This window comes from Lipomyces arxii (genome assembly GCF_038497795.1).
Source record: "Lipomyces arxii strain Phaff 12-163 unplaced genomic scaffold V1512scaffold_5, whole genome shotgun sequence".
NCBI lineage: Eukaryota > Fungi > Ascomycota > Lipomycetes > Lipomycetales > Lipomycetaceae > Lipomyces > Lipomyces arxii.
Window position 1 is genome coordinate 383,738 of NW_027117704.1, and position 12,090 is coordinate 395,827.

At 45.6% G+C, this 12,090-nt stretch overlaps 8 protein-coding genes across 8 annotated transcripts; 4 read left to right on the forward strand and 4 right to left on the reverse strand.

The window, feature by feature from the left end:
* Positions 1 to 293: 293 nt before the first annotated feature.
* V1512DRAFT_206165 (ORMDL family-domain-containing protein) lies at positions 294 to 1,131 on the forward strand (the record flags this gene model as incomplete). The annotated part of the gene is made up of 5 exons (XM_066913377.1): positions 294 to 426; positions 568 to 680; positions 732 to 880; positions 925 to 1,021; positions 1,072 to 1,131. 5 exons carry the CDS (start codon positions 294 to 296, stop codon positions 1,129 to 1,131), a joined length of 552 nt encoding a protein of 183 aa, XP_066772178.1.
* Positions 1,132 to 1,519: 388 nt separating this feature from the next.
* V1512DRAFT_223564 (armadillo-type protein) lies at positions 1,520 to 2,687 on the reverse strand. The gene is made up of 3 exons (XM_066913761.1): positions 2,568 to 2,687; positions 2,386 to 2,517; positions 1,520 to 2,333 (listed from the first exon to the last, which is right to left on the reverse strand). The coding sequence occupies exons 1-3, from the start codon at positions 2,643 to 2,645 to the stop codon at positions 1,596 to 1,598; spliced, it is 948 nt and encodes a 315-aa protein (XP_066772179.1). The 5' UTR covers positions 2,646 to 2,687; the 3' UTR covers positions 1,520 to 1,595.
* Positions 2,688 to 2,781: 94 nt separating this feature from the next.
* On the forward strand, positions 2,782 to 4,841 carry V1512DRAFT_261235 (mediator of RNA polymerase II transcription subunit 1-domain-containing protein). The gene is made up of 4 exons (XM_066916027.1): positions 2,782 to 3,169; positions 3,216 to 3,785; positions 3,836 to 3,992; positions 4,043 to 4,841. Exons 1-4 carry the CDS (start codon positions 2,808 to 2,810, stop codon positions 4,613 to 4,615), a joined length of 1,662 nt encoding a protein of 553 aa, XP_066772180.1. The 5' UTR covers positions 2,782 to 2,807; the 3' UTR covers positions 4,616 to 4,841.
* On the reverse strand, positions 4,608 to 5,863 carry V1512DRAFT_275426 (uncharacterized protein). Its single transcript, XM_066917826.1, has 4 exons — positions 5,546 to 5,863; positions 5,418 to 5,499; positions 4,801 to 5,369; positions 4,608 to 4,752 (listed from the first exon to the last, which is right to left on the reverse strand). Exons 1-4 carry the CDS (start codon positions 5,709 to 5,711, stop codon positions 4,649 to 4,651), a joined length of 921 nt encoding a protein of 306 aa, XP_066772181.1. The 5' UTR covers positions 5,712 to 5,863; the 3' UTR covers positions 4,608 to 4,648.
* Positions 5,864 to 5,897: 34 nt separating this feature from the next.
* Positions 5,898 to 7,564, forward strand: V1512DRAFT_261238 (uncharacterized protein; the record flags this gene model as incomplete). Its single annotated transcript, XM_066916028.1, has 3 exons — positions 5,898 to 6,443; positions 6,487 to 6,591; positions 6,635 to 7,564. The coding sequence occupies 3 exons, from the start codon at positions 5,898 to 5,900 to the stop codon at positions 7,418 to 7,420; spliced, it is 1,437 nt and encodes a 478-aa protein (XP_066772182.1). The 3' UTR covers positions 7,421 to 7,564.
* Positions 7,565 to 7,767: 203 nt separating this feature from the next.
* V1512DRAFT_261239 (uncharacterized protein) lies at positions 7,768 to 9,359 on the forward strand. Its single transcript, XM_066916029.1, has 3 exons — positions 7,768 to 7,862; positions 7,917 to 8,009; positions 8,270 to 9,359. The coding sequence occupies exons 1-3, from the start codon at positions 7,830 to 7,832 to the stop codon at positions 9,251 to 9,253; spliced, it is 1,110 nt and encodes a 369-aa protein (XP_066772183.1). The 5' UTR covers positions 7,768 to 7,829; the 3' UTR covers positions 9,254 to 9,359.
* On the reverse strand, positions 9,300 to 10,128 carry V1512DRAFT_261242 (ubiquitin-conjugating enzyme/RWD-like protein). The gene is made up of 4 exons (XM_066916030.1): positions 10,034 to 10,128; positions 9,877 to 9,988; positions 9,663 to 9,829; positions 9,300 to 9,609 (listed from the first exon to the last, which is right to left on the reverse strand). The coding sequence occupies exons 1-4, from the start codon at positions 10,034 to 10,036 to the stop codon at positions 9,337 to 9,339; spliced, it is 555 nt and encodes a 184-aa protein (XP_066772184.1). The 5' UTR covers positions 10,037 to 10,128; the 3' UTR covers positions 9,300 to 9,336.
* V1512DRAFT_261244 (6-phosphogluconate dehydrogenase) lies at positions 10,129 to 11,607 on the reverse strand. Its single transcript, XM_066916031.1, has 3 exons — positions 11,351 to 11,607; positions 11,215 to 11,295; positions 10,129 to 11,167 (listed from the first exon to the last, which is right to left on the reverse strand). The coding sequence occupies exons 1-3, from the start codon at positions 11,541 to 11,543 to the stop codon at positions 10,245 to 10,247; spliced, it is 1,197 nt and encodes a 398-aa protein (XP_066772185.1). The 5' UTR covers positions 11,544 to 11,607; the 3' UTR covers positions 10,129 to 10,244.
* Between the last annotated feature and the right edge of the window lie 483 nt (positions 11,608 to 12,090).

Genomic DNA, 12,090 nt, shown 5'->3' on the forward strand with positions numbered 1-12,090 from the left:
TGGGTACCGTACTGGATATAATCCAAGTAAAGTTAGTTGTTGTAAGCAGCAAAATTATTAAGCATTTATAGCATAATTGCATAATACTTGAACTAAGGTATGGCGTGGGCGAGTCAGCGCCTTTGTAAACGCACACACTCTCTGAGCTCTGGACTTCAAATTGGTCTTCTTCGTTAAACATTGATTGGTCTTTATCTTTGAATTCTCGTTTCTCATTTAATTCACAATTGTGAACTTGCTTATATAATCACAACTGCTGTGTCATGGCATCTTATACTTCGTCTGTCGCGTCCATGGTTACAAACAAAGAAGAGCGAAGACGTCGATCGTCAAGTATTATCTCTCATATTCAGCCAGAGACGATCGAAGAGCAGATCGATCAAGGTGCATTACCTAATCTGAATGCGAACTGGGTTCACAATAAGGGTGAGTGAATTTGAGCTGAAAGCCGACGGTCTTGCCAGGTTGAGAAGAGCTATAGTAGTGTGAATTCTTTGCACTTCGATCTTCTCACATTGGACTGATGGATTGGTAGTTGTTTGTCAGAAATAGTATTAAGTTATTTAGGTGCCTGGGCGATCCATTTTGTGCTCATTGCCTGCCTCAAGATCTTCTATGATCTGGTTCCAGGAGTTTCTCAGGAACTCAGCTGGACTTTAACAAACATTTCATATGTTGTTGTATGTGATTTGTGTAGTATCGTCGTGCAAGTGTCTGACTGTGCTTTCTAGGGATCCTATCTGATGTTCCATTACGTAACTGGAATACCATTCGAATTTAATGCCGGAGCCTATGATAATCTCAACATGTGGGAACAGATTGATAATGGTGATCAATATACACCTACAAAAAAGTTTCTGCTGGGTGTACCGATTGCATTGTATGTTTTCCAATGGTACTTAGGACTTTATTAACTTGGTCCAGGTTCTTAATCTCTACGCACTATACGCACTATGATTTAGGAATGTTTGCATTGAACTGTCTGGCATGTCTTGTGGTTGTGATCCCAAAGTTACCGAGTGTAAGTTGAAGTTGTCAGATGAGACGAATGTATTCTGACACGTCATCTAGAGCCATCGTGTGCGTCTGTCCGTTCCGGAAATGATGACGTCTTCCAGCTGGCAGTCATAGAACGATCTTGCCAATTTGCCCTTTCCAGTTTGTTTTGTTTTTTGTGCGATTTTAAATGCGAGAACTCTCCTTGTTGTCGTTTTAACGGCAGTGGATCGACGTTTTATTTGATTTGCTCTTTGCTTTTCCAACTATATTTCCAAGAATTTGTGTTTTCATGATGACCCAATTTAAATACAGGACGGCGTTGTTCTTGTATGATTTTCTTATGATCTTGCCTTGGTTTTACGTTTAACCAAGATAGGATTTGGCGTTTTTTTCTATACATTCGCGCGATAGGTGTGTGTGGTTGGTTAGTTAACGGAGCTGATGATTGAGGGGGAAACAAATGTCCTAGGATTATTTGTAGAAAGGCTTTTTATTACTGTTTTTCATTTTGTGAATTAGTCTTTGGCGTAACGGCAATGAAATTTCCAGTTATTACAAATCTGTGTATTGGTTTTTATGTTACATACTGTCAGAAATTAGGAGTCAATCTCCTGTTCTAGCTGCCGCCATTCTGCAACTAATTCCGGATCTCCTGAAGATTCTTCCATGTCTAATAACCCTTCAGTCTTTGCCCGTTCAAGACCTTTTCTTATGCCTTCTCGTTCTTCGTCCGTGAAGCCGGCCGGCGATCTCGCAATCAACAGCAGGATCTGAACGAGTTTCTCGATAGCTGACGATGAGCCTTCGATATGAAGTAGTTTGAGCAGTGACGGCACTGCCGATAACGACCTTAACATGTCAATCTTGTCCTCGAACGGTTCTGTGGAAAGAATTCCGGCGAGCAAGAAGATTGACCGCCGACGAATGTCCGCGTCGGTTTCGTATAAATGGCGTTCATTTTCAGGCACGTTTGCACTCTCAACCTTGCGTTCTGCCTCGGACTTAATGATGTCCGTCAAAACCTGCCACCCTTTTGCGTTCTTGAATGAGTCGTAGCCTGCTCCGTGATTCCTGATGGCTGAGCTAAGTGAGTACATTGCTTTCAGCCGGGCTTCTTTTGACGGGTCCTTGAGCGCGATCTTAAGCAGATCCGGGATTGCGTTCGGGTACATCAGCAGCGCGGCCTGGGACTTGGGGTTGTTCTGAACCGCCGTGCCGATGACCCAGCATGCCATTTTGCGGAGCACCGGAGACGGGTTCACGAGCTGTTCTATTAAAGGTTGCCATAGTCCAAGGTTTTCCAAGTTATTTGCGTTATCGAGGTTTTCCACTAGCTATTTAGTTAGGCTTGAATAAATATTAGATATAGAATCGCAATTAGCATACCATCTCGAGATTGTCAAACGAGATCTCTTTGTCTTCAATTGAGACTGTCGGATCCAAAATAATGGTCATTGAATCTTTCATAAGCTGTGCATCGTCTGGCGCACCGAATAACTGAGCCATGAGCTCTGGATCCTTTATACAGTTAGCATTAAAGTACTTGATTTTGACCAAATTGCACTCACAGGACGTTTTGAAGTTTGTTCATCTGGATTTGAAGCATTTTGTGAGTTTTCTATTGACCATTTAAGTAGTTTCTCCATGTTTTGTTTGCTTTGTGTGGTCAAAAGAATCGAAAGTGATGATAATTTTGTGCATGAAGAAAATGACGTCGAACGTTCAACCCACTTCTAGAACACAACGTCTGTGAGCCGCACCATCTCGAAATCTGCGACTAGGCAACAACTGGAACAGGTAAACAGGACATGACTGACTCGCCGTTCAGTTTTAAGCTTCTGTCGCCGAACGAGGGAACACCAGGTGGTAGCGGTGGTAGTGGGATTGGTACGCCGAACTTGCTGGCCGATTCACCCACGTTCAACGGCGCGTTCTCGCCGGACTCGCTCGCTGCCAGTTTCGGCGTCGATATCGGCGGCAATGGTGACCGGTCGTCAGGATTGCGAAACGTGATTGCGCCGAATAAAAATAGTGTGCGATCGCGGTTTGGAAGGAGACGGAGCAAGAGCGAAGTTGTTAAACGGGATATTGAGGACGTTGTTGAGATTTTGAGAAGAAGGCCAGGGGCGGTGTCTGAGGTTGGGATTGAACGGTTGGCAAAGAACAATGGGTAGGTTGCGAGTTATTTAAAGTAAAAATGTGTTAAATGGGTATAGATTAGAAGTGTTTAAAGAAGATATCGAAGGAGGAAAACGGATTAGTTTGGGAGGAAGGATCAGTTTGATTGATATTGATTTGATGTTACCACAGTCCAAAGTCACTAAAGTCGCGTTCTCATTGGCGAGTAATAAGAGCGAATTTGCCACGATGTTCATGTCTGGTGCTGACGACATTCTTTTGCGCGACTTGCAACGGCCAACCTTAGACGCGTTTGCGAAAAACTTTGAGCGAATCGCGCGGCACGACAAGTTATCAACTTCAGAGATTGACAACTTCCAGGTCTTGTCATCGTTGTACCATCACGCGTTGTACAAGATTTACGAACGTGAAACCGCAGCCGGGATCGATGCTGAGAACGAGGGACAGGGTTACCCCGAGATTCACGCTAAAGACGCGATCGGACTGTCAGTATGGTACTGGAACGAACGGCATGGCTCAGAATCCGAGCGGACACGGTATCGGGTGTTGGTCGAGATTGACGAGGCTGAACATACCGGCGCTGCAGGAGGCGGCGGAGTCGCGCAGAATAATGGCTGGATCGTCGAGGATGACATGTTTACGCCTGCGTGAGTTTTTCTTCGGCGTGGTGTGTGGAGGATATAGGCTGATAAGGCAGGGGCCAGGTGAACTGGAACGAACCGGATTATAGCGATTTGCAAGAGCAAGTGACCGGATTCGTATTGACGTTAGATCCGCCGGTCGCGATCCCATACTACGATGCTGCGATATTAGACCCTGAAGGCGAGGCCGAGGTGGAAACGTTTCCTACTTTTGTAAGATAAAAAAAAAAGGCATATTGAAGATTTTTAGCTGACCGCGAAAGGACGGATCAAAAGACACGTTGTCGATGGCGACCGCGACCGCAAAGAACGCGATGGATGAGACGGTAGAGTACGAATTTAGTCTGACGTCGACCCGGATCGCAGAAATGCGCAAGATCGAGAAGGTCTATGTTGGCCATCCGAGACAGATCATGCAGGTGTTTGAGATCTTGCGGCAGTCGATCCGGACACGGTCGTTGGTGCATAGCGTGTTTAACTTCAATGCACCAGAGCCCCTGTCACCGGCAGGTTTAGTAAGTTTGAAGGATTTGCAGGCAGAGACTGAGCTGTCACGACGGGTCAGCGTGAAGGTTACGACGCCATACGGTGCCGCGCCGCAGGTGTACTTGATTATGGCAACTACGGATTACAATTCACCAGACCTGAATCCGCGGCTGACGAGCGTGTTGTTTGAGATTGCGCGCGGGGGCAAGATCCAGGTCGCGAGCCTGGCTGTTAACGAGATGGTCAAGTTTGACGGCAAGCAGGAGATGCAGTCGTCGCTCGAACGGGTCGTGAGTAATACGGAAGACCTTGCGGCTGTGGCCGAGTGGATACGAGAACAAGTTCATTAAAAAGGCGTCTATTATGTACATGTCGTATGAAAATTAAAAAGCGAAAACCTGGTCTTCGAGCTTAGAGACTGGCCGGGCCTTCTCGTATCCGAGTTCGACGGTGGCCTTCTTCATTGCGCTGATCATTGGTGGGGGTCCTTTGGTTTGTTAGTTGTTAAAAATGGAAGAATTTGAGTTACACGTACCGCATAGAAGGATCTTGACATCAGGCGCAGGCGCAGGGCAGTACTCTTTAATCATGTCCGCGGTAACAAATCCGACGCCGCCAGTCCAACCTGGTTTGGGGTTGTTTAGCACGTAGTGGACCTTAAAGTTCGAGTTGTTCTCCGCGAGTTCGTCGAGATCGTCTTTCAACAAGATGTCTTCCTCGTTCACGTTTGCGAAAATCAAGCTGATCTCGGTCTTGTCGTCCGGGTTCTTGAGCACGGCACGCACGATCTGAAGCATAGGCGTGATACCTGTTCCGCCTGCAATCATGCCAAACGCACGCACCATGCCGGGAGTGTAGACCATGTTTCCCTTCGGTCCCCGGACGGAAATGGTCTGGCCGATTTGGAGGCCAGCAATGTATTTCGAGATGTTGCCGGTCGGGTAGGACTTGATGAGTAAATCGAAATAGCCCCGGTCGTCGTCGGACGACATTGGAGTGTACGAACGCACGACTTCCTTGCCGTCGATGGTGGCCGAGATTGAGACGTGCTGGCCAATGGGCAGACCGAGGTAGTCGTTCTCACTGTCGAGACCGAACCGGTAGCTTAATTACAAGTAAGCAGATGTCTATATGCATTGTAGAGAAACGTACATTGCCGTGTTGTGGGAAAGAATAGTCTTGTCCTTGAGTTCAAACTGTTGGAACTTGACTGGATTCAATGCCTTTTTTGATCCTTAAAATTGTGAATATAAACAAACAGCAAAATTCAGAAAACATACGGCCTCGATAGAACTTAAAGAACGCGAGTGTCAGGGCAAGAATGACAGAATACAGAATCCAATCAGGCTTGACGATGTAAGTGCCCACGATGATGAGGGCAACAGGGATGTACACCCCATGAAGAGGAGTTTTAAGCAATTCCTGCTTTGCGTCTGCTGAACTCATTGTCTATTGATTAAGTGAAAGTGAGCAGACACACGATAAATAGTCGAGGGAAGTGGTGGTGAAGCGAAAGTTGGAGAAAAAGATTGCTTAATCAGGACAAGAGATGCGGAATGAAATAAGGTTTAAGTGTTACCCGGATTGAAATTTATTTGTGCTTTGTGTCTAAACTGCTGAGAACGGCGTGAAATGGCACAGAATACAGTGGAAATGGCCGAAGAAGAGGGAAATTACGAGGAGAAGAGCGTGAATAATGTGGAGAATAGTACAATATCTGTGATGACAAAACTAGACAGACAGCAGTCGAATAACGAGTCATCGAGACAGATTATTGTGAACATTGACGATGATGAACCTTCGCATGCTAGAAAGAGGAGACGCGTGGTGAAAGATGAGCCGATATTGATTGCGAGTGAGAGTGAGAGTGAGAGCGAGAGCGAGAGCGAAGACGGTCATGGAGACGTGACAGAGACAGCACAAGGCGTAACGCGCCCGCCGCGGTTCGTGCAACTTAAAGTTGTTGACGGCGTAATTACTGTGATTGATGATCCGTTCAGCGAGGAGGAAGAAGAAGAAGTCGTGGAGACAGACAGTGATGACGAGGCTGATCCGAATGCTGTAGTTGATCGTGCTGATTTGTTGGTCAAGCCGGCTTCAAAGAAACGGAGAGCACAACTTGAGGAGCAGACGCGGTCTGAACTGGCTAAGGCTGCTAATGAGGAACTTCAACAAGAGGTATGTCTTGTGTATTAGTATGTGGATATCTGTTAATAAATAGCGTGGTGAAGGGCGGTATTTTGGGAGTGAATCGAGTGGACATGTGTCTGTATGTTTGAACTGTCATGAACCAGGTCATATGGCATCAGATTGTCCAGTTATCGTGGTATGTTTTTCTTTTGCACTCTAAACAAAGGTCTAACGAATAGTGTGGCACATGTGGAGAAATGGGCGACCACTTGACTCGCAATTGTCCCAAAACCAAACGATGCAGTAATTGCAACAAATTAGGTCACGCCGCCGCTCAATGCAACGAGCCTCGAAGAGAGATCTATTGTAGCAGATGCCGGTCGTCGCGGCACGGTGTCGAGACGTGCCCTTCGATTTGGAATTTCTATAAACAGTCTCGGTTGCCGCTGGTGTCGATCGACACAATGTTTTGTTACAATTGTGCAGGCGAGGGTCATTACGGCGACGAGTGTCCTGTTCGCAGACCGTTCTCGCAGCCATTACTTGAAGCGTCTGCGTTTTCTGTGTATAATCTGCCAGAGAATTATAAGATCACACCTAGGTTGGACGATGTGATGCACACAGCACGACACAGGCGTGATCCACGGGCGGCGTCGTACAGGTCTGAGCGGCAGGGTCCACGAGATTCCGACCGGTCCGAACGTCGAGATTCACGAGATTCGGACCGAAGACGGGGTTCACGAGGCAGCCGGACGGGCCATGATTCTGGTCGCCAGAGTTACGACTCTAGCCGGTCAACCGGTGGAGAACGGGATGAGCGGAGGAACAAGGGGAAGAAGTACGAGAGAAGAAGTTACGAAGACGATGGCGATCGAGCAGATTGGGCACGCCGAAGGGAAAGTGCTGATAGTCGGTATGATCATGTGTCTCGGTCAATTGATTTGAGCCATAACCAGAGACGGGGTAAGAGTGTCAAGACGCGATTTAATGCTGGCAAAGAAGCATTTAAGCGGTTATTGAATTAGTGTGTAGCCGCTTCGTGTAGTGATTAGATTTGTTCATAGTTACGGTGCATATAAAACTTGTTATTGCACTGCAGATTGTTTTTATTATTGTGCCATCTGTGCCATACTATGTAATATACTATAATATAATATACTATACTGTAATCTACCGTATAATGTGGAGTATTACATAATAAAGACCCAATTGAGGAAATTGAATGTGGAGTGAACCCAAGTCGGGTCCAATTACTCTATTTGGGCCAGAATAAATAAAGTTTTATCTAGCTCGGGTCAGACCAATCATTTGTCTTTATTTAATCTTTTTGCCGGGCCTTTTTCGCTTTTTTTCTTTCTTCTTTCACCTTCTTGCCCTCTTTAATTATTGTATAAATTATATATTATTATATTGTTATATAACTATATTATTACAATGTCAAGTACTGTTATCTCAAATACTGCAACTGTACGTATAATTGATTTAATTGCCTATTCTCACATACTGATATCACTATTAAAGCTTGCAAAATACCTCGACCTCCCTCAGAACGGTAAGGTTATTGCTGAGTACGTCTGGATCGATGGTACAAATGGTCTTCGTTCAAAGGGAAAGGTATGTCTTTTTGTTTTTTCGATCAATTCAAATTGAGACAAACCGATGATGATGCAATTGCGATAACGACGATAACGATAAAAAAAAACAAATGAGTCAGTCACTGTTCGGTCTGTTCGCATGCGTACGATAGGATCTTATACGTCGTGTGTTCGTCATTATGTAATCGATATATTTGAACGCAATGACAACTGTCGCATATGTGATGCATCATTGGTTTGTCGTAGCGTATTTGAAGTTCTACTAACACTTTGTTGCAGACACTGGCTACAGCCCCTAAGTCAGTTGATGATCTTCCCGAGTGGAACTTCGACGGTTCTTCAACTGAACAGGCTCCAGGCCATGACTCTGATGTTTACCTCCGTCCTGTCGCAATGTATAAGGACCCGTTCCGTCGTGGAGACAATGTCATTGTTCTTGCTGAGACATGGAACTCTGACGGTACCCCAAACAAGAAGAACCACCGTTATGCTGCCAATAAGCTGATGGAGGCACACAAGTCCGAGGAGGTTTGGTTTGGAATTGAGCAGGAGTACACTTTGTTTGATCAGTACGGTGCTGTCTATGGCTGGCCCAAGGGCGGTTTCCCTGGACCGCAGGGACCGTACTACTGCGGTGTTGGCACCGGCAAGGTGTACGCCCGTGATGTCATTGAGGCTCATTACCGGGCCTGTCTGTACGCTGGTGTGAACTGTTCCGGAATCAACGCTGAAGTCATGCCTTCGCAGTGGGAGTTTCAGGTCGGACCCAACCTTGGAATTTCAATGGGAGATGAGCTCTGGATGGCTCGTTACCTTCTTGAGCGTGTTGCTGAGGAGTTTGGCGTCAAGGTTTCGTTCCACCCTAAGCCTCTGTCTGAGGGCGACTGGAACGGAGCCGGATGCCACACCAACGTCTCGACCGCTGCCATGCGTGTTGAGGGTGGCATGAAGTACATTGAGGCAGCGATTGAGAAGCTTTCCAAGCGTCACAAGGAGCACATTTCAGTGTACGGAGAGGACAACGACAAGCGTTTGACCGGTAAGCACGAGACCGCTTCGATTGCGCAGTTCTCGTACGGTGTTGCCAACCGTGGCTCGTCTGTTCGTATTCCCCGATCAGTCAGCAAAGACGGATATGGATACTACGAGGACCGCCGTCCTGCGTCTAACATTGACCCTTACCTTGTTACTGGAATCATGGTTGAGACCATTTGCGGAAGCATTCCTGATGTCGACATGGTCACCGAGGCCACTCGTCAGTAAACTAGCTTGACTTGTTACTGTTTTGAGTTTTCTTTGTTAATTGTGATTTTATACTTATAATTTATATTTGTAGGACTATAAGATTAAATGACCCGTTCAAACTTCTCTGACCCGACGTAACCTCCAGCCATAGCCGAGCGGACGTTTCGTCTGAATGACTCACGGTTTTGTTGTAAATCGTTTGCCGCGTCCTTATTCAGCGGGTCACCTGCGTTCGGTTCGATAAACAGAAACTGAACACCGATCATGACTGCGTTCAAGTTCAAGACCGGTTTCCAGTCTTCGCGCAAGATGTTGAGACACACGTTTCCGTCGAGATCGATGTTTGGATGGTAGATTTTCTGCAAGCATTTAACCTTGTTTGTTAGTAACTTGTCTTTTTTTCACGCAAGCACGTTCACCGACCAACCTTTGGAGGTTCATGAGGAAAGTTGTTGTTGATTGCGAATGAGAAATTGAAGGTGCCTCCAAGATAGAACCCTTCGTCCGGTTGGATTGTGAGGGTAAAGTGAAGTAAATCTTCAGGGTCAGGAAATACAGTCTTCATTGTTGAAGGTAATGACAGTTCAGTCAAATCTGGAGTATTAGTCAGTCATTCCTCTGAAATGAACCCTCGGGCTCACCTTTTTGCACTCTGATTTGAGCAGCGGTTACTTTCTTCTTGATTGGAGTTCCAGCAGCAGCAGCTTCTTGTTGCAGTTTCTGCTGCTGCTGTTTCATACTCTTTATTTTCAACTAATTTTGTTAGTCCATGGTCAGTCTGTGTTGGGTGAAACGTACCATTGCGTGTGTGTGTGCGTGTGTGCGCGTGCGTGTGCAAAATGTTAAAAGGACATGTCCGACTGACGATAAACGTAGTGATAGAAGTGCGGCTCATTACAGTGTGTATATCAAAATCAAATACATTAAATACATTGAACGCCAATCCTTCATGAGATTACTTTTGCGCTACTTTGCACTAATCATAAACAAAAACAAACAGAGCAAAAATTTACTGGTTCTCAGGTCTGAGCTTACGGACCTCCTTTCCGGCCTTCCAGATCTCAAGGTCACGAATCTCCTGAAGTTCTTCCTCGAATTTGGCACGGTAATCCGCCTGACCGTTGAAGTCAAGCGAGCGCTGGGTCTCGGATCCGTCACGGACAGAGTCGTAAAGCTGGTTGAAGACCGGCTTGAGCGCGTCCTTAAACTTTGGCGACCAGTCGAGAGCACCGCGGCGGGCGGTTGTAGAGCACGCGTCGTACATGTAATCCATACCGTACTTGCCAATTAAGGGGTACAAAGACTGAGTGGCTTCTTCGACGGTCTCGTTAAAGGCTTCGGACGCAGAGTGGCCACGCTCACGGAGAACCTCGTACTGAGCAAGGAACATGCCGTGGATACCTCCCATCAAACATCCACGCTCACCGTACAAGTCGGAGTAGACCTCCTTCTCGAATGTAGTCTCGTACAAGTAGCCAGATCCGATGGCGACACCGATCGCAACTGCGCGTTCCTGAGCAGAACCGGTGACGTCTTGCCAAACGGCGAAAGACGAGTTGATGCCTCGGCCCTCCTTAAAGAGCGAACGGACAGTACGGCCAGAACCCTTAGGAGCGACGAGGATGACGTCGACATCTTCGGGCACTTCGACTTTTGTGCGGTCCTTGAACACGACGGAGAATCCGTGAGAGAAGTAAAGAGTCTTGCCCTTTGTGATCATGGGCTTGATGTGGGGCCATGTCTCTGACTGAGCGGCGTCGGACAGCAAGTTCATGATGATGTCACCTTTTTGAATTGCTTCGTCGACATCAAACAAGTTTTCACCAGGCACCCAACCGTCTTCTTGAGCGGCTTTCCATGAAGCACCATCTTTTCTAACACCAATAATGACGTTAAGTCCATTGTCACGGAGGTTAAGACCCTGTCCGTATCCTATTTTATTAATTGATTTCTTGATGCCTCTAGTAGAAAAACCATACCTTGAGATCCGTAGCCGATAAGAGCAAAAGTTTGACCTTCAAAGTACTTGAGTAATTTTTCAGCAGGCCATTCAGAACGTTCTATATGATTAGACCAGTGACTCTCTAACTTTCTATACGCATCAATAAGGCATACCATGAACAGTCTCAAATGTTCCTTTTCCATCAAAATCAATTGATTTTAACCCACGAACTTGGACTGCTGGGGCCAAAGCACGAGTCAAAGCCGGGCGAGCACTCACGATTGAACGAGCAGCGATTGAGAACGAACGCTTTGAAGTGAGTTGAGTAGCCAATTTGGCAGATCTAATCAATGAACGTGATGCCATTTCTTTTATTTTCCCTGAATAAATTTGCTTTTGAATAAAGAAAATGACAAAAAGAATACAAAAGTGATTTGAAATTTGGAAGGAAAAAAAGAGGAAAATTTTTAGGTTTTCGTTTTAATTTTTAAATGAGTCGAAGCAGTTGGGCCGATGTCGGGGTAATTTGCCGATATCGCTGTGATTAAGAGTGTGATTATTAGTGACTGAATGTGTTTATTAGAGTGAGTGTAGTAGAGTGCTATTAGAGTGCTATTAGAGTGCTATTAGAGTGCTATTAGAGTGCTATTAGAGTGTATTAAGTGTATTAAGTGTTTTAAGTGTATTAGACTGCTATTAGAGTGCTATTAGTGAGTGGTCATTATTTTATTGCATCGAAATTAGTGAACAACCACTCTTTATTGTTCTTTTAATTCCTGAATTTATTAATGAACGAACAATCACTATTATTTATTATGCTATTTATGCTATTTATGCTATCTATTATCCTGTTCAGTGAATGATTACTGTGTTATTACTATCTATCACTACTATTACTATCTTAATTGCACTA